Here is a 20,673-nt window from a genome sequence, read left to right as displayed (position 1 = left end):
CTCCCAGCCCTTTGTAGTGTGGGGATGGAACTTTAAGGCCTTTCACAAGCCAGGCAAGCAGCTGGGCTAGATTCCCAGCTCCCAGTTTTCCTTCAGTTTCAAATAACCCAAGCCCGGTTTATGGTTGCTTAGCTTGTATTCTGGAGCTGTGCTGCTTACACTACACAGTGCAGCCTGTAACACTTGCGACAGTGAGATGGTGCGCTGGGCTCACTAGGAATTTATCTAAAATGTTAACAGAGCAATAGCAAGAATACCGTTACTGCAGGCCTTAAAAAAATGTCCACCATCCATTCTCCCACCTACCCAGTGGGAACAAGGAGAGCTTTGTGATCTGCCTGATAGGCCCACTGCAGTGGGTGTTAGGTACAACTACATTCTACCCTATCACTGAATAACTGGAAAATGGGTTATGATAGGGATTTGTCCCCCTTGCCTTTATCTCTGCATTTATTCAGCATGTATGAGTTTGTGTGCACATACATGTCTATTCTGGTGCATGTGCACACATGTGGAGGAAAGGTCAACTGAAGCCTGCCAAGTACGTTTCTTTGAAACAGTGTTTCTCAGAGACCCCGGGCTGACTGGTCAAGACTGCAAACCCCTCGTCTCCACTTCCCTGTGGAGAATTTGGGATTACAAACTAGCACCAACGTGCTTGGTTTTTAAATGTGGATACCTAGGGTCAAACTCTTGTCTTCATGTTTGTGTGGACTCAGTGATCTCTCCAGCTCAATTTTCATTTATTTATTTCCCCCTTAGACAGGTTTTCTGTGTCTGACAGCCCTGGCTATCCTGGAACTGGCTTTATAGACCAGGCTGGCCTCAAACTCAGGAGATCTTCCTGCCTCTGCCTCCCAAGTGCTGGGATTAAAGGCGTGCACCACCATGCCCAGCTCAATTTTCAAAAGCTTAAGACATCTCAGGTCCATGTTGTAGCTGCTGACTGTACAATGACCCCCATCTAGGAAGGCAGAGGTCCTGGGTACCCAGTGTAGGTCCCAAAGCACAAAAGGGTTCTTCCGATACTTTGATGCTCAGGGCTCAGAAGTGTACATATTTGGGGGCATTCAGAAGCTACTCCTTAGAGTATCTTTTTCAGAGACAATGGGAGCATGGGAACGAGTCATTTCTCCCTCTGAGCCCTCTTCCTTTCAGGAGGTTGTTAGCACACACGCATGGTGTAAGACATTCTAAGAGACCAGAGGTCTCATGTTGGGGAGGAAACGACACAATCGTAACAAATCTCTGTAGAAATGAAGAGCCAGAACCAGGGACAGGGTGGGAGGTAACGCACTTTTTCACAGAGCTGTCACACACAGTGTGACTATCTTCAGAAGCAGGTACGAGAAACCAGACATTCAGCTATAGAAGGAGGCAGGGTCTTTGCCTGTTTTTAATGTCTTTGTATGTGGTGAGCAGTCAAGTGCCTTTTCCAGAATAGGCCAACGAAGACAAGTCCAGTTTGGTGTTAAAAGCTTCAGTCAGCTCCCTGGCCAGCAGCTCATGCAGAGACATACCGTCATGGGAATACACCCAGTTCTTCCCGGTCCAGTCATAGCGCTTGGGGCCACTGCAAGACAAAATCAATTCATGGTAAGTCAGTGAGGACCCTCTTTGGGAGAGCCACCATGTTTAGACTAAATCAATCTGTGTGTGTGCTGTTTACCTCTATCTATCTATCTATCTATCTATCTGTCTGTCTGTCTGTCTGTCTGTCTGTCTGTCTATCTATCTATCCATCCATCTTTGTTTTGGTTTTCAAGATAGGATTTCCCTGTGTAGCACTGGCTGTTTTGAACTCAGAGATCCCCCTGTCTCTGCTTCTTGAGTGCTGAAACTAAAGATATATGGCCACCATTACCCAGCTGATTTATCTGTCTTTGAAGATAGATTCTTACTTTGTATCTCAGACAGGTAGCCTGGACCTCACTTGTGTAGCCAAGGCTAGCCTTCAAACTGTAGCGATTTCTTTTGTCTCAGCCTAAGTGCTGGGATTATTGGCAACTACATTTGGCTGGATCGAATCTTAAAGGTCCCACTGGGCCATGGCTAGAAGTTCACTGTCCAGCTCACGCCTCTATTGCGGGTGGTGGAAATTTTATATGGTAAGGCCTAATTGTGGTGTGCTAGGTCACTGGCAGTGTGCCTGAATGGGAGGTTGGGAGACTGTCCTGTTTCCCTCTGCTTCCAGCTGCCAAGGGAGGGAGCAGCTTCCCTCTAATAAATATCCCTGGCCATGGTTTGTCTCACTGCAGGCCCAAAGGCAATAGGGATTAAAGTCTCTGACACTGTGAACCAAAACAAATGCCTCCTTTCGATGAAGAGCTAACCAAATCCACAGAGCTGCCTGCCACCGAGAGACCGACCAAATGCAGCTCTGCAGTGGCATGCAGTGAGGTGAACCTTTGCTTACCTCAGCATCTCAGCTTTTCCTAGGACACCTGCTATCTTACAGCCACCTTTAGGAAGTGATGGTAATTTTATACCACAGATGATCAATGCCCAACCTACACCTATGTGTCGCCACTAACTCTGTCTAGGTCCGAAACACCCTCTTATCCTACTAATACCTACTAATCACCTACCTTGCCTCTTCCAGCCTAGGCTGCCCCCTGTGCTATTATTAGAAACTTTGTTGGGCATGGCGGTGCAGGCTTTAATCCAGCAGTTGGTGGACAGAAACTGGATTGGTCTATACAGCGAGTTCCAAGCCTGCCAGGGGTACAGGGTGTCTTAGTCAGGGTTTCTATTCCTGCACAAACATCATGACCGAGAAGCAAGTTGGGAGGAAAGGGTTTATTCAGCTTACACTTCCACATTGCTGTTCATCACCAGAGGAAGTCAGGACTGTGACTCAAGCAGGTCAGGAAGCAGGAGCTGATGCAGAGGCCATGGAGGGATGTTATTTACTGGCTTGCTTCCCCTGGCTTGCTCAGCCTGCTTTCTTACAGAACCCAGGTCTACCAGCCCAGGGATGGCACCACCCACAATGGGCTGGGCCCTCCCCCATTGATCACTAGTTGAGAAAATGCCTTACAGCTGGATCTCATGGAGGCATTTCCTCAAGGGAGGCTTCTTTCTCCATAACTCCAGCTTGTGTCAAGTTGACACACAAAACCAGCCAGTACACAAGGTGAGAACCTGCCTCAAAAAACCAAACAAAACGTCCTTCTTTTAACAGGGTCCCACATAGCCTCAGTTAGCCTCAAGTTCCTTATGTAATCAAGGATAACCCTGAACTCCAGATCTTGTCTTTATCGATCAAGGGTTGGGGTTACTAGCTTGCTCCATAATTTCTAGCTAAAGTAGGTACTTTAATAATTAAATAATAAATCTGTGAAATTGAGAGCTTTATCAGTGCGTCCTCATATACCTTCCTTACCTGTTGCTGCATTTACTCCATTCTTCAGGCATGAGGAGAAAGTATTTGGGATGTGGTTTTATACTACCTCCTAATAGCTACCTTTAAGAGGAGTGACTTCCTGGGAGTTTCTGACATCACTGTGATGTGTCCACAAAAGGGAATGGGGGACCTGTCCAATTTTTCTCTGTGTCCCATCTTGAGATGGGACATTAGTCCTACACATTCTCCCCTCTCTCCATCACTCTGGAAGTGATGTGCCATTGTACAAGAGGCTAAACTATCATCCCCCCAACCCCCCAAGTCTTGGACCCTGAACCTTGAAAACCGTGATAAAGAAACCTTTCCCCTTTGTCGGTAACTTTGTCTCAGGTGCTCAGCTGTAGAAATATGAAGCTGACTGACACACACTGACGTGGACAAACTGGTAGCTAGTTCTTGTCATGATTTGTTATTCCACATGTACAAGACCCTTCTCTCAAATTCTAGCTCCTCATGGCCCGGAGAACATTAGATAGAGTAAGAGACAATCATGGTGACAGAGAATCCTGAGAGTTCACCATCTGGGACACCCAAGTCCACTGAGAACACTCGAGGAAACTTTCAAAGACAGGCTAGAAGAATGAGGACACAGCTTAGCGGGTACAGCGCTTGAGCCCCAGTGTGTGCAATGTGCTGTTCAATCTCCAGCACCTCAGAAACCAAGAGGAGACTGAGGTGAGGTGGAAAGGCACCCTTCTCCTGTGGGTAGAGAGAAGAGACGGGAAGTGTCTTTTATAGGTATAAGTGCACGAAGGCTTTTAATATTGCTGATCAGATGCTGGACAATACAGAGAAAAAGGCGAATAAACAGGCAGGGCTTCTGTTACAAGAGCAGAAACCTCTGAACACAAGGTACCCAGGCCACATTAAAGCGGAACAAACCCAGGGGAAACCAAAGAATGGTCCTTGGTCCTGCACCACAGCCTTGCTGTCCGGTAACCAGGTAGAATTTGAACAACTTAAGAACCCTCTCCATTGTCCAGGGCTTTGAGCCCAGATTCTGGGGCTCCCAATGTGTCCCCCACAGTACTTTCCTAGCTCATCCTATGGCAAATGGGCCAGGAAATACCGTCTCCACAGGACCACAAAGGTCTTCTTGTGAAAAAAGAAATTATAATCACGGCCCTGTGAAAGACATTCTGGGTAAATAAGGACTTACTTCCAGAGTGATGGAGAGAGGGCTTGATGGTTAGGGATGCTTGCTGCTCTTCTGGAGACTTGCTTACACCATACGGGGCTACTTACAACTGCTTGGGACTACAGCTCCAGGGGATCTAGCTCCCTCTTCTGGCTACTGTAGGCATGGGCACTCGTCCACACCTATACCCACATCCATGGACACATAAATAAATAAATAAATAAATAAATAAATAAATAAATTTTTAAAAAGCACTCTTTTATGAAAGTAATTGTAATGAAGGGTTTCTTAGGAGATTCCCCCAAATCTCTCATATAAATTAGTTTTTAAGATAGATAATCTGTTTTTGTTTTGATATATGAATGCTCTGTTTGCAGAGGAGGGCATCAAATCCCTTTATAGATTCGTGAGGCACCATGTGGTTGCTGGGAATTGAACCTGGGTCCTCTGGAAGAGCAGTCAGTGAGTGCTCCTAACCATTGAGCCATCTCTCCAGCCCCAGTTACAGGTTTTAAAAGTTTCTTGTAAGTGACTAATTACTCTGTGGTGAATGTGGGCCACCTGACGGTGACAGGACCTGAGCTCTGACCCTTGTGCTGGAGAAGAGGGACTCCAACCCAGGGCCTTCTCTCACTGAGCCATACCTTGGCACTTAAAAAAAAAAAAAAAAAAAAAAAAAAAAAAAAAACTGCCAACACCATTACGCTTCCAAGGAATTCCACACTAGTTCTAGCTGAGACTTCTCACTTTTCCTTCAAAATGTCTTCTTCAGTACTGCCTCTGAGCCTCAGCAAGGTTAATGTGAAGGCTCTTTGTGGGCATCTCTCTGCCATTCCCAGCCCACTGAGGCCGGAGCTGTACGCTCATCCGTGGAGTCAGGGTCTGCGTGCAGTGAACCTTGCTGTTCCTTCAGCTGCAGCACTGCGTGAGGTAGGCATGAGAAAGGGGCCCTGAAGCTGCTGCTAAAATATCACTGCTCCATTGTGACGGAGAGTGAGCCTGCCAGCAGAACCGCCGAGACAAAATAGGCCAGCAGTTAACGTTTAACTTACTTCGAGGACAAAGTGCAAGTTTTCTCAGATACTACAATATAAAAAATTCCTCCCTCTTCCCCTTCCATTTTGGAAGTTGAATCCAGGGCTTATAGATTACTGGTTAAGCACCTTACCCGAGATACACCCCCAGTCTTCAAAGTAGTTTCTTTTCTTTAAAGGTTTATTTATTTGTTTGTTTATTTATCATATGCATGCGAGAACACTGTAGCTGTCATCAGACACACCAGAAGAGGGTATCGGATTCCATCACAGATGGTTGTGAGTCACTAAGTAGTTGCTGGGAATTGAACTCAGGACCTCTAGAGCAGTCAGTGCTCTTAAACACTGAGCCAACTCTCTAGTCCCTTAAAGTAGATTTTTAGTTAATTAATTAATTAATTATTATTATTATTGTCACAGGCATATGCCATTGTACCTAACAGAAGTGGCTTATGTAGAGCCCTGGCTGGCCTGGAACTCACTACACGGACCAGGTTGGCTTTTGCGATAGGGTCTTAGATGATAGGCCAGACTAGCCTTTGAACTGGCTGCATAGCAAGGCAGGCCTTGAATTACTGCCTCTACTTCCTGACTGCTGAGACTACAGGTATGTAACTTGGGCCTGGCAAAAGTATCTTTTTCAAAGGCGAGCCAGTGATTTTTCTTTTCTGGACAATGACATAATAGAGAAAAACAGTCTGGGCCAGGTTCTAAAAAGTTCCTTCTGTTCCAGGTCTTGTCAACATCCTGATGCCTAAGGATAGCAATCAAGTTATCAACGGGGGTGTGTGTGTGTGGGGGGGGGGTGGGGGTGGGGGGGGGTGGGGTGTGTGTGTGTGGAGGGGGGTGGGGGGGTGGGGGGTGTGTGTGTGTGTGTGGGGTGGGGGGGTGTGTGGGGGGGTGGGGGGTGGGGGGGGTGGGGGGGTGTTCAACTTCAAGCAAAGCCAGTGACTGACACTGTCTCAAACGATCCCCAACACTGCCGTCCAGATGCGTTCACCCCTTACAGATTTTCACTTCCGGACATACCTGGAGGGAGAAGATAACCAGATTTGCTTGTTTGGCGTCTGCTTGTTGATCACGTAGGTCCCTAGATCCCCGCCCAGCTTAATGGTGAGCACGCCATCCTAGGAGGTCAGGTGGAAGAAAGTTTGAAAAAATTAGCTAAATTAGTACTGTGATCTATCTATCTATCTATCTATCTATGTGTGTGTAAATATATAAATATAAATAAAAATAAATCTCTGATCCACTCTGGCCCTGAGACTAATGTTTTTACTATGTAAGCTATGTTTGAACACACACACACACACACATGTTCATATCTCAATGCCTTTCATGTATCTAAGGATATAACAGACACCAGTAAGAAGTGGGGGCATGTATCACACTGGCAGTGTGTGTTCAGGATTTGGGAAGCCCCACGTTCAATTCTTGGCACCAAAACCAAACGAAATTTATCATTCAAAAACAAGAGCTTATATAGTAAAAATGTTACTCTCAGGGTCAGAGACTTGTTTTATTTATTCATGTGTGTGTTTCTGTTCAAGTGCATGTGCAGTGCATGAATGCCCTTAGAGGTCAGCAGACACACAGGACAGCGTCAAGGCTGGAGTTACAGGGGTCTGTAAGTCCCCCGAGGTGATTTGCTTGCTGGGATCTAACCTCTGGTTCTCATGATAAGGTAGCAAGAGCCTAACCACTGAGCCATCTTTGCAGCTGCCACGAGTAGACGAATGGCAGTAACACTTGAAGTTCGTAGCGCTTTCTCTCTGCCTGTGTGGTCACCAAGACAACTTAAGTCTTGCCTGAGATCTCAGCGATGGTAAACAGTTCCGCTAGCTTGGTAGCCTCCACTGCCAACCGGAACGTATACAAACACAGACCAAACTCTAACAGCATCTGCCCAAGTGACATACCTGACTATCATGAAAACATAGAAAGAAAGTGGTTGTGGTGGCAAAATCTGTAAGGTCAGGGTTCGGGAAGCTACAGGTGGGAGATGGTGAGTTTGAGGCCATCAGGCTGCACATGAGAATGCAAACCAGAAAAACAGGAGAAAGTAGTCAATGCCCTGCCTTGTTTGTCTTAGAAGAGCTGGAGGAACGAACGGCCCCAGCCTACCTGTGTTACTTCCAGACCCTTCCCAGGCATCCAGCAAGAGCTCAAGATTCCACAAGGCTTTATTTCCCTCTAAAGGGCCTTGCGCTCTCAAAAGACTGGCCAGTCCAATTAGCCAAATAAATGAACATTTAAATTTGAAAGCACCCAACAAAGGAGCCCTTCATTCTGAAGGCTGTAGTCTCAGAGGAGGCAGGATAGGAAACAAAGCCTAGGCACTAAGTATACTCTGACAGTGCCCTGTATCGCTTCTGGTTAGCAGAAGCCTGGTTAGAAGTGGGAGCCTCTTGTTGCCCTGATGCACCTCAGCTTTCCTCTGCAAGCTGCAAAGCGCTCATCCATCTAATCAGGAGTCTTGGAATGATTCTCACAGCACACTCTTACAAACACAGCCAGCCATTTATATAAACACTAGAGGCTGGGACCGATAATAATGTAAGTAACAGACACTGGAGGGGACAGTAGTGGTCTCTCTCTCTCTCTCTCTTTTTGAGATAAGGTTTTACTAGTTCAGGAAGGCAATAAACTTGTAATATTTGTGCTTCTGTTTGCCAAGTGCCAGGCACGTGTCACTATGCCCAACTTCCTTCCGCCTGCCCGTCTGCCTATCTCTCTTTTCTTCTTTTAAATAATAACTTTTCTTTTCTGATTCAAATGAAACAACAAAGGAAGAAACGGCAAATGCAGAGGCTCTTCTGGGAGAGAGCTTGCCTAGGACACATAAGGCGCTGGGTTTCCTCCCTAGGTGGATCAGGGTTTGTACTTCCAAGGCTCAGCTGGGAGATCAAGAAACTCAAGGTCATCCATGGCCACATCCTAGTTGAGGCCAGTCAGAGCAACATGAAGCCCTATTAAAAAAAAAAAAAAAAAAACCAAAACAAAACAAGAACAAAAAAGCAAGCTACACAAACCACAGCCACAAAAGTTCCCGGTGGAGATGTGGGCATACAGGCAGAACAAACACAGCAAGGCCCTCAGTAGACACACTAATGGCTATTTATACCGGGGTTCACAACTCTTCTGATACGGAGACCCTTTGATACAGTTCCTCATGTTGTGGTGACCTTCAATCATAAAACTTTTCATTACTACTTCATAACTAATTTTTCTACCGTTATGAATCTTCATATTTTTGGAGATAAAAGCTTGCCAAAGGGATCACAACCCACAGGTTGCAAACCTCTGACACTAGAGCCCAGTGTGTGGATCACAACCCACAGGTTGCAAACCTCTGACACTAGAGCCCAGTGTGTGGATCACAACTCACAGGTTGCAAACCTCTGACACTAGAGCCCAGTGTGTGGATCACAACCCACAGGTTGCAAACCTCTGACACTAGAGCCCAGTGTGTGGCAGGATCGGAGTCTAGATGAGTTAAATATTTCCAACTAGACCACAGTGTGGAAGCAGGAATCACTACCTCAGTTTTACGAAAGAGGTTCACGGTGACCAAAAACAAAACATTAGCAAATAGCAGAGCTGCTGAAAAGCAGGGCAGTTTGGGCTTAAAAAGTTTTTCTTGTTGTAGGCAACCGCTTCCTCCCCATCCAGAACCTTCGTTCTCAGCTGCTAGTTATATATTTTCTCCCTTTTATCTTTGGAAAAAACCCACTAAATTTTCTTTAGGTTACACAGCAGAGTAATATTGAGTCCATTCTTACTGCTACTCTAGAGCCATTTAGAAATATCTCCACTTTGTAAAAACTGAAACCCTGTGTACACATTCAATGTTAATTTCTTCCTAACACTGTATACAGTAGATACTAAGCCCCCAACCATGGCAGTCCCCGAACACATGGCTCTTTACCCAACTGTACAGTTTTATGCTTCTAGCTACAGGCTAACAGACTCGGTGACCTCAGTCACCTCTGTCACCCCGTGTGTTCCACCCTACATGGGGAACCCTGAAGATGATGGTCTCCATTGCAAATGAATACCAAGGAGTAACTCTCCAGATGTGACTTCCAGGTCTACTCTCTCCTAACCAGCCTGGGCCTGCCTAAGTTGCATCACTCTGGCCTGGCTCCCGACATCTGGCTGGCCCCCTCAAGGGCTCCATACCTGTACCTGTCACAACTACAGCTAGTGACTGCTTCAGGGACAGCTGTCCTAACCACTGCATCCTCTGTTTACTCTCTGATCCCAGTCTTTGGAGATATCCATGAGTGCATATTAATTAAACAGATGTATGCTCCCAAACCAAATACAACCAAGCAAAAGCCACCCGTGGGAGACCTATCTCACAGTGCTTAGGCTGTCTCCCAGCATCCCCTCTTGCTCCAGGACTTCGCAGGTGCCTCTGGGAAGGTTACCTGGAGGTCTCTACTTGGCAGAGTCCTTGCAACCCTTCTGCTTTGAATTAGTTCAACACCAACTTGTATGTGAAGAAGCCCGCTTCCCTGACCCCCATTTCCACTATTTTGAGTTCCTAAGAGTAGGTAATCTTTATCTCAGACTCAGTCAACATCTACAGGCTTTCACCCAAACACAGGAGTGATATTAGAATGAGCCAATGGACAGTGACCAAGCACACCCTATATTACTGTCTGCCAAGTGAAGGGCAAGGCTGCCAAGGCAGGGATCCAGAAGCTCAGCACCTCCTCTCAGCCAGACTACAGTGATTAGACTTCCCCCAGCTGCTACGCTGGCCTACCAGGGGCATCAGGCATTTAGAACTGTCTGCAAGTGGATTGCACAGAGGTTTTCGGTTCCCCACTGCCATTCTTTAGCCAATGTGAGTCCATTTTGGGAGTGTGGGTATATTTAAGTGCGGGGAGGGGACTGTGTTACTCAGACTTTCCTTGCTGTGACAAGTATTTGAGGAAACATGAGGAAAGATTCACACCGGCTCATGGGGTCCAAGTTTTTAGTCCATGGCTGGCTGGCTGTGTTGTTTGGTTCCTCATGGAAACCAAAGAGCAAAGGGGAAAGAGGCCATGGATAAGGAACATCTTTCACGACACACCAATGACCTACTTCTTCCAATCGTCCACAGCTCCCAGCCCCTGCCATACCCTCCACAGTTCCCTCAGTGATCCACAGAGTCCAGACTCCACCATTGGATTAGTGCTTCAGGTAAGGCAGGGACCTCATGACCCAATCACCTCTCAGTGACACCACCAGCTGGGAACCTGGCCTTCAACACGATTCTTAAATCTAGGGCATCGAAATCAAACCATAATAGAGAGAAACAAAATACTAAGCACTTGCTAAGGAACAGTGTATCAGAGGAGACCCTGACACCAACCAATCAGAGCAGGAACAGTCCTAGCTGGCTAGGCCAGTGAAGGCCCTGCCCCTGCAGAGATAAACACTGCAGAGACTGCTGTCATCTGGCCACCCACAGAAGTAGAAATAGGCACATGGGAGATGCCGTGTTAAACCAGGTACCGTCACATACATGTGACTTCTTACTAAGGAATAAAAATAATGAATCTGAAAGTACTTTGTACTGTCCTCCCCCACCCCCAACACTTTGACAGCCATCTGCCCCACATAATCCTATGATTTACTCCAAAATACACACTTCATGACATTTCCTGGTATTAATGAATTGCTCTCGAGAGGATTAACCTCTGCCCAGACTGGGGATGTGGTGGAGCGGAATGGGTAAGAAAAGGAGGAGACATTTTTCTCCCCCTGGTACAAGCCTAAGCAGATCCTTGCTTAGCCTGCCACCTGGTGGCCAGCATGTAAACTTCTCTAGCTTCCAGTGGCTGGAAGTCTCAGCCATACACAGGGAAGATCTGCAAATACAGTTTCTTGTCCAGGGCACACTGCGCACTAATTAAATCAGAAATTCTATGGGCTGGGCTCAGGGATGTGCATTAGAAGTCCAGGTGCACCAGGCTGTGCTGGTGCATGCTCATAGGTCCAGCGGATCTTTCAAGGCCAGCTCTGTGTACACAGAAAGTTCCAGGACAGCAAGAGAGCAAGAGCTACGTAGACACTCTGCCTCCAAGGGCTCCAGCCGTGTTGGTTAAGGGCTCTTCCTTTAATGGAGCCACTCAAAGCGAGTGAACAATCACAGACATTGCCCCCTGGGAATCTGTCTTTAAGTAGGAAAGGCTCAGAGAGGCAGAGTGACTGGCCTAAGGTCCCTGGCAGAGCCAGGCTGTCACATGACCCTACCACATGACCCAAGCACAGTCTATGTTACGGGATGGGTACTGCTGCTGGAGGCTGTTCTATTTTAATCAGTTTATTATTATTCTGAATGTATATGTCTGTGTGTGTCTGGGAGTGTGTGTGTGTGTGTGTGTGTGTGTGTGTGTGTGTGGGTGTGTGTGTGTCTCCACGGCATGGTGTGAAATCCTTTTATCCTTCCACCTGCACGTGGGTTGAGGATTGAAGGTGAGGTCAGCAGGTTTAGAGCCAGCAGGTTTACCCACTGAGCCTTCTACCAGCCCTGACCCCCTTTCCTTGAGACAGGATATCGATTATGTAGCCTGATTGGTCTTATTCAGTGATCCTCCTGCATTTACTCCAGAGTACAGGGTCACAGCTGTGTGCCACCATACTTGCCTGGAGGGCACTCTGTGTTTTAGCACTAAGTGACAGTTAATTGTGTGTATGTGAGAATTCCCCTACCCCCAAGGCATGGTTTCTCAGGCTGCCTTGGAACGGGCTGTGCAGACCAGGCTGGCCTTGAATTCACAGAGATCTGCCCGCCTTTGCCTCCTGAGTGCTGAGATCAAGGGTGTTTGCCACTACCAGTTTTTGTTTGTTTTTTTTAAAAGAGGTTCATGTGTAGCCTGGGCTCCCTTCAACCTTGCTATGTTGCTGAAGATGACCTCGATTTCTAATCTTCCTGCCTCTGCCTCTGGTGCGGTGGATTGAACCTAAGGTTTTGAGTATGCGAGGTAAGCACTCCACCAACCGAACTACATCTCCAGCCTAAATTACAATTTTTAAGGAGAAAACAGAAAATAACAAAGCCAAGAGGTACCCCGAAAGAGACATCGTAGTCCGTCAGGGTGTAGGGCTTGTCTGCAAGGTCTTCAAAGAACTCCGCCAGGGCGTCCAGTGTCTCTTCCGCAAGTCTTTCATAAGTTGTCTCATCTAGAGAGCTGCGGGGAAAGCCACCAGAGCATTGTCACTGACAAACAGTCACAATAAATACACACAAACTGAGAAGAAAAGAGCCTTCCAGCAGAAGTAGCCAACTAGCAAAGTGTGGGTGAGACCCAAGCGCCAGGGTTCAGGACAGCTCACTCCATGAGTCACCCTGATTCTCTAAGGTGTTACTATCAAGATGACGTATCTACCTGTACCTTTCCTTTGTCTTGAGGCAGGGCCTCGCTGGGTAGTTCCGAGAGGCTTCAAATGCATGGCAGCTCTCTGGCTTGCCTCAGCCTCATGACGTCACACTGGAGAGAGACACCGTGCCTAGCCTTTCTCAGTCACTCACCTTTCATTTATATTCTTGTTCAGTTCTTAAATGACGGTTGGCTTTACCAGTTTTTAAACAATTTATTTTTATTCTACCTGTGTGGTATTTTGCCTGCATGTACATGTGTGTCTATGTGGGGGTCGGAGCCTCTGGACCTGGAGTTACAACAGTCATGAGCTGCCACGCGGGTGCTGGGGACTGAACCGGGGTCCTCTGGCAGAGCGGCCAGAGCTCTTAACCACTAAACCGTCTCTCTGGCCCCTCATTTGTATTTTTAAATTGGTGGAAAATATCTAGTATGTACAGAGCAAGACCTTTAACTGCATAAAGGAGAAAAGTAGCCTCTCTTCCAAACGTCCGCCATTGCAGAGGCAACTGCATCCGCCAAGTCTTTTCTGTGTTCTTTGGACTCTTTCTAATTTTTAAAAATACAAGAATGAAGTACCTTGTTTGTTTTTCTCTGAGACAAGGGCTTCCTAGGTAGCTGGGATTGGCCTTAGTTTTCCAAGAAGCCTTGACTACAGTTGTGTACTACTGTGTCTAGTTCATCATATTTTCTTTATTTTCCACAGCCACCCTTGCTGGACACTGAAGCTGTCCTCATTGCTTTAGGTACTAAGTTTTTGTTGGTCAAGACACAAAGTGGGGAAAAGTGTTTGTATTACATACATCTGAAAATAAATGAATCCAGAATACAAATCAATAAAAAGAATATCCAACAGAAAAATGGGTAAAACACTTGTACAGATTACACAGGAGACTGCCACATGGCCAGTGAGCATGTGAAAAGATGACTGACTTTGTTAATATTTTCAAAAGAAGATTTAAATGAGATGATATGACATGGAAGGCACAGGAGGAGGGGCAAGCGGGCTTTCTGATGCTGCTGAGGGACAAGGCAGAGATCAATCGCTTTGGAAAAACCACTGCGCAACAGTCACCAAAGCTGAACCTTCCCACTGCCTGTGGCCTTTTTGGCCCACTCTCAGGAGTATGAGTATGCGCAACAGAAATAAACTCCCAGGGTCACAACAGGACATGCATTGTTTTAGCCTGGTTGGACTGAAGCTATCTCAGAGCACCAACTGGGAAATGCCCAGGTATAAAGATGACAGGGCAGAAGAACTGCCCTAAGCTCCGGCGATGGACCACTACCTGATAAGACAGAATCGCCTAAGACTCTGAGAGCAATATGAACGGATGTCACAAATACAGCAGTGTCGGGATGGGCTGCATACACAGTGACACTCAGCCACACCAAGTGTGTATAAAGTAAACAATCACGCAAGCCAGTTCAAGCAGTCATAAACCAGAATGGCAGCACACTAAAGGGGTTAATATTAAACTTGGAGGGAGCAGGGTGCTTGCCCAGGCTACTGACGGCCTCTCTCTCTCTCTTCTTCTAATTTGAAGATATATTTTATAGCATGTGTATAGGTGCTCGCTTGCATGTTATATACATGCACGTGTCTGCCCGGTGCCTTCATAGGCCAGAAAAGGGAGTCAGATCGTATGGGATATGGAACTATGGATAATGTGAGAAGCTATGCGGGTCCTAGCAACAGAACCAGAGTCCTCTGCAAGAGCTGAAAGTCCTTTTAACTACTGGGCCAGCCCTCTAGTCCTCTAGTCTATTTCTTGGGCTTGAACTGATTTCAAAGTGTGTTCTCTCTCTCTTAAAATTCAGTTTTGGGAAAATTATGCAGCTGAAGCCCTATGGAACTTTTCTCTATAGATACTGTTTGTCAATTTTTATTTTTAATTAAAAAATTCTGTAAGGGCTGAGGCAGGAGGATTGTGAGTTCAACATCAGCCTGGGCAATACAGAAAAACTCAGTCTAAGACAAACAAACAAACAAACACACCCTATCCCCACAATCCTTGCACGTTGCTATGAAGTCATAGACGTGAGTTGATTAGGTTCTGGGAGCAGGAAATGGAAGGACAGACTACTGACTAATGAAATGCACAGAGTTTCTTTCAGGAGTGATGACCATTTCCTGGAATTAGATAGTGGTGAGAGCTGTCAATGCAGTGAGTACTATCACCTCTGATGAAGCCTATGGCATCTAAATTGTGACAATAAAAATACTGCTGCACTGGGAAGTGTCTCAGAATGTACCAAGTTTAAGGGCCTGGGTTCCATCCCAACAACAGGGGGAAAGAATACATTGCAGTAACAGTCTTTCTTCTGTGGGCTTTTGTGCCCCAGTGATGGTGGTACACATAGTTACGAGATGTTTACTCCACTACCCAAGAGGTTACCAGGGACTTATAGTAAGACACCAGTGGCTGCTGGGTGCTAATAGCATCTGATCCATCCTTTTGCCAGCCACCCTCTTGCTAGGGACAGGCTATGGACTGACCAGAATGGTAGGAGCCGCTCTAAATATAGTGGTTGCTCTGGTAGGTTGTGATGGACATTTTGAGGCTGAAATGGAGAGAGTGAAGATGGAGGGTGGGTTGGGGTGTCTTGAGGAATTCTTAAGTACAGTTGGAATAGTCTTTTTTAAAAAAATTACGGGGCTGGAGAGATGGTTCAGTGGTCAAGAGCACTGACTGCTCTTCCAGAGGTCCTGAGTTCAATTCCCAGCAACCACAGGGTGGCTCAAAACCACCTGTAATGGCATCTGATGCCCTCTTGTGGTGTGTTACAATATATTCATATACATAAACTAAATACACATTTTTTTAAAAAAATTACATTGACTCATTATTTATCAGCGTCTGCATGTACATGTACCATGGCTTGCCTGCAGAGGTAAAGAACAACTGTGTGGAGCTGTTCTCTCCTTGCACCTTTCCATGTGCCCAGAGATCAAACTCTAGCAGCCAGGCTTGCACAGTAAGCTCACCAGAAGAAATGGTGAGCTGGGAGGCAAGTGGCCTGCTCATTAGAGGATCGAATGAAGGGGGGGGAGACACACGGGACAGCTGCTTAAAGACAAAAATGTCAAAGGGAGAATCGAAGCTAATGTGTGTGTGTATGAGAGAGAGACAGACAGAGAGAGAGAGACAGGCAGACAGGAAGAGGGACTGGCAGACACAAAGGCATTTCCATAGCTTAGAGTACGGAATGTCATTCAGACATCTTGGATGTCACAGTGGACACAGCAACCCATGTGCCTTTGGTTGGTATCTCGGGCTGGGGACACTGCTGCATGTGAAAGAGGGTCCTATAGACAATCAAGTAGTAAAGGTGTAAACTGAGGCAGCACTGGTTCCATGAGAATCCATTGCCGTTTTCCTGAAGACACTTCCTGGCTTTTGCTTCCAGCTGAGCTTGGTCCATGGGAACCAGGGTGAGGGACCAGCACCAGTTTTAACCCTTCAATGCTGCCAACTCTTCTACCAAATGCAACCTGGACGGGCTGACCTAACTTGGACGACAAACCCTGGACAACCTGGAGAAGCGTTACACTTTTTATAGCTGTACGGTCTTTCTCAACTAGAGAAATTCTGGGGGAAAGAACGTAAACATCCAACAATAGGAAGGACCTAAAGGAAGCCTGGAGTATTCACACAGTAACACCACGGACTTAAAGTAAAATGGCCGATGCTTAGTGATGCGAACGGTGTCACTCACGGTTGTTCCCAGGGGGAAACAGTTTCCATATGAGGAGAGAGGAAGAGGAAGACAGGCAGGCCTGAGGTGGAAGGTGTTCTCACCTTACCTTGGGTTGTTCAATGTCCCCGAGTTCCTCAAAGGCACAGCGCAGACACTCTGCTTTTTGATGTTCAGAATCTGACCGAGGTAGTGGAGGTTCAAGCGCTAAAAGCCAACATTAAAAACACTAATTACTACATCTTAGTCTGCTTGGATCCAGCAATACATAGCTTATAGATTGGGCCTCGTTTATTTGAGAGTAACCAACTACAGCATCTCAGGTACAGTTCCGAGGAAACGATCCCACCTCCACCCCTAATGTTTTACTATGAGTCTTCCCTGTCTCTCTGCTAAACTTGTGCCATCTGATAGGACAGTCCTGAGACATCGGGAGCTCTCTGAATTTATTGAAATAAAACCAAATTTAGTCCTGGGTTGTGGTGGTTTGAATAAGAACAGCCCCTTCAAGTTGTGTGCAGGCTTGGTCATCAGGGAGTGACACTATTAGAAGGTGTGCCCTTATTGGAGTAGGTGCGCCTCGCTAGAGAAAATGTCACTGGGGAGGGCTTTGAGGTCTCAGATGCTCAAGCCAGACCCAGTATCTCACTTTCTTCCTGCTGCCTGCTGATTCGGATGTAGAACTCTCAGCTACCAGCACCATGTCTGCCTATGTGCCACCATACTTCCTGCCGTAGTGATAATGGACTAAACTTCTGAACTGAAAGCTAGCCCCAGTTAAATGTTTGATCATGGTGTCTCTTCACAGCAACAGATACAGCTCTGGTGGCTGTATCTCAAGTGACCATGGTTAGGTTGCACCAGACAGAACATCTCTCCAACTGACTAAGACAGCTATGTTGTCTGTATCTCAAGTGGCCACGGCTACACAGCACCAGACAGAACATTTCTTCAGGGCAGGGCTGCCGCAGGCTATTTAAGAGATTTGGTGGTTTGCCAGCAACAAGGGCACACATCACAGCAGCCCAGAATTTAACTAAAAGATAAGAAAAAGTATAAAAAAAAAATGGCAAGAGGTGGAATTCTGTTGAAGTCCAGAAACGGGCTGGCTGGCCTCTTGATGGAGTGGTCAGCCTGGTGTGACCTGCTGAGTTCTCTAACTGCCGGGCACTGGGCGATAGCATACGTGTTGATTGTGACCAGCCAAGACTGAGTGGCGAGGCAGGGAAGAGTGGTGTAGCCTTGGCTGAGGTGGCAGGTATGTGAGGGTGGGGTGGGAGGAGGCCATGAGCGAGACTGAGGTGGCCACTCGTCCCTCTGGCATGACGCTTCCACGCGATCTGCCATGTCACACTGCCACTCTAGTTGACATGCAAAGGCTCAGCCATTGCTCTTGAGCGGGTGATGACTGCGGGGAGCTCAGAAAAGAGGAGGCAGAAGGAAGGCTCAGGGTTGGAAGCCAGGGAGGCAGCAGGTAAGAGGGGAATCTGAAGAAGCGAGGGTCATCCTGACAACCACGGCTCCAGCTACCATGTGCCCGAGAGGAGTCTCCCTCCGCTCGGCCCCGCTCAGTCTTTAGCTGAGTGAACTCAGAGTCCTCTTCCCTCATGGCGTCATGAGGGGAGAGCATCATCATCATCTTTTTTGTATTATTTTGTGTTTTGTGTGTCCCTGGGTATACGGATGCACACAGCATGTGTGTGGGTGCCCTTGGAGGGAGAAGAGGGCACCTGATCTCCTGGAACTGGAGTCACAGAAGGTTAGAAACTGCCTTATGCTGGGAATCAAAATCATGTCCTCTCTAAGAATAGCAAGTGTTCTTAAATGCTGAGCCATCTCTCCAGCCCCTACTCCATCCTCTCCTCAGGAGGGGAAAGCCCTGCTGTGCTTGTTCCTAGGGGAAACATAGGTTGGGTCCCTGTAAGTCTCAGGGTCACGACTATCAAAGAGTTGATGTATAATCCTGTTTGGTGTGCATGTCTGTTTAAAGCTACTTTATTTAATATCGATTTGTCAATTTTGAACTTGAAGCGAGAACACTGTAACTCATGCTGGAGTGAAGTGTATCTTACATACATTTTCTTTGTAAGCCACAGTCTTACTGTGCTTACTGTGGCTCTAGGCCTCGGGACCACTTTCAAACAACAAAGTCACTAACAAGTACACTAGCATGAAAAAGCATTTCGGTGAATAGACTGAACATTTGCTCACGAGGGTAAAGATGGACTGTGTATTTTGTAGGTGAGGGGAGAGATGCCAAAGACGAAGTTGCTCAGCCTCACATGGATGCAGAAATCCAAAGTGCACAGTTGCAACTGGAGCCCAGCTGTCAGGCACCAGGCAAGGGAAGAACTGGGCGTAAACATCCCAGAAAGCAGGGGTTCCGGGTCCTGCCCTTCAAATCCTGGCTGTCTCTCTGACCATTCCCTGTTTGTTTTGTTTTTAAACTTTCTTTTTCAATGTTAAGGAAAGAACCCAGAACCTCTTGAATGCTAAGTGGCTATCCCTCCGCTGAGCTACAAGGTTAGCCCTACTGTTTTTATTTTAAAGACAGGACCTCATGAATCCTAAGCTGGGTTTGAACCTGCAAACATTACTAGCCTGCTCCACCTCAGTCCATAGATCACCTCTTCCTGACATGCTCCCCCAGGCCCCTTCTTTGGCATCTATCACAGGTCTCTCTGAGACGCCTTCCTTCACTGCTATCCTTTGGGCTATCTTTTCAAACCATGGAGTAAGAGATTCTGTTCTTTGCATCTTCTTGGAACCGAGACTTATCTGAAGTGCTACGTTAACGAATAGAGTAAATTCTCCCGCCAAAATCGCAAAATGGGTGTAACCCTTTAATCTACCGGGGAACAGAAAGCCAAGCCCTGCCACCAGACAGTTAGGGTCCCCCAAGGTTACAGGGCTCTCTGGCGCCGCGCCGTCTCAATGTGGAAATGAGGTCCCCTCCGTTTCCAAAAGCTGTGATCCCAGCACTCGAGAGGAGGCAGGGGAATCACGAGACTGAAGCCACTTTGGGGTACACAGCCAATCCTAGGCTAGCCATGGATAGATACAAAGTGAGGCAAACAACAAAAAAAGTCGTGCTTGGAGGAACCCCACAACCCCATTAGTCCCACGCCCCGAAAAAGGCAACTGGTTCAAGGAAGCGTAGGCTTCATGCTCCTGCCTGCTACCAGCGATGTGCACACGCTGTGCAATCCTGAGTTAATTACGTTGACTTTTTGGCTTTTCTCATCCCCACCGCAAAGGACCTAAGCCCGCGCAAACACCGCGCATGCCCTGCCCCCTGCGCGCGCGCACCCACCCCGTGCGGCCAGGCGCGTGCGCGTCCCCGGCATGGGGGCGGGCGCGGCCTGCGCTCCGGCGTGTGGCCCGGTGGGGCGCGTACTCACGGCGTGGCGGGTGGCGCCGGCGTTGGCTGTGGCTAGTAGTCCTCGGCGGCCGCAGGTTCCGATCGGTTCCTTCCCGCGCGGGTTCCCGACCCAGGCGGAGGCCCGGGACGCCGTCCGGGGCAGCAAGCCGGCGGCTGCGCGACGTCCGAACGCCCACATGCTACTCCCGCTCGGCGGCCGCTCCGCCCCGCGCGGGGACTCGGTGGCGCCACCTGGTGGCCGTGTCCTGCAGGTGCCGCGGCGCGCAGCTTCAGCTCTGCTGCACTGTGGCTACATTTTCTGTGCCAGACTGACTCCCTTGGGCAGCACGAGTGTGTAAACACCGACCTCCGCGAGTTTATTCACTGACAACAACTTTACAGAATGACAGTGGGTGATTCTGAGCATACGCTGATGATCAAAATAGCCTTGCTTTAAAAAACTAAGTTCAAACAGTTACAACTGCCCGATTATCTCAAATTCCGCGTCTTTTAGGCAAACAGAAGTACCAAGCGGAAAGGATGGAGGAGGGGCTTCCATAGCCCCAAGCGTAGTCCGGGAGCTTTTGGTTGCTGTTGGCTACAGGATAAGGGAGGGTCCTTTTTCTTCTGGGGTGTGGCTTCTGCTAGGCTGTCTT

At 47.6% G+C, this 20,673-nt stretch overlaps 1 protein-coding gene across 1 annotated transcript; it reads right to left on the bottom strand.

Moving 5' to 3' along the window:
• Window positions 1–221: 221 nt before the first annotated feature.
• Window positions 222–20,241, bottom strand: FXN (frataxin). Its single transcript, XM_080911655.1, has 5 exons — window positions 20,058–20,241; window positions 16,766–16,863; window positions 12,648–12,768; window positions 6,608–6,705; window positions 222–1,573 (listed from the first exon to the last, which is right to left on the bottom strand). Exons 1-5 carry the CDS (start codon window positions 20,214–20,216, stop codon window positions 1,423–1,425), a joined length of 627 nt encoding a protein of 208 aa, XP_080767781.1. The 5' UTR covers window positions 20,217–20,241; the 3' UTR covers window positions 222–1,422.
• Between the last annotated feature and the right edge of the window lie 432 nt (window positions 20,242–20,673).

Source organism: Micromys minutus (assembly GCF_963924665.1).
Source record: "Micromys minutus genome assembly, chromosome: 2".
NCBI lineage: Eukaryota > Metazoa > Chordata > Mammalia > Rodentia > Muridae > Micromys > Micromys minutus.
The sequence above is the reverse complement of the archived record's forward strand: the minus strand, read 5'-3'. Positions and strand labels throughout refer to the sequence as shown.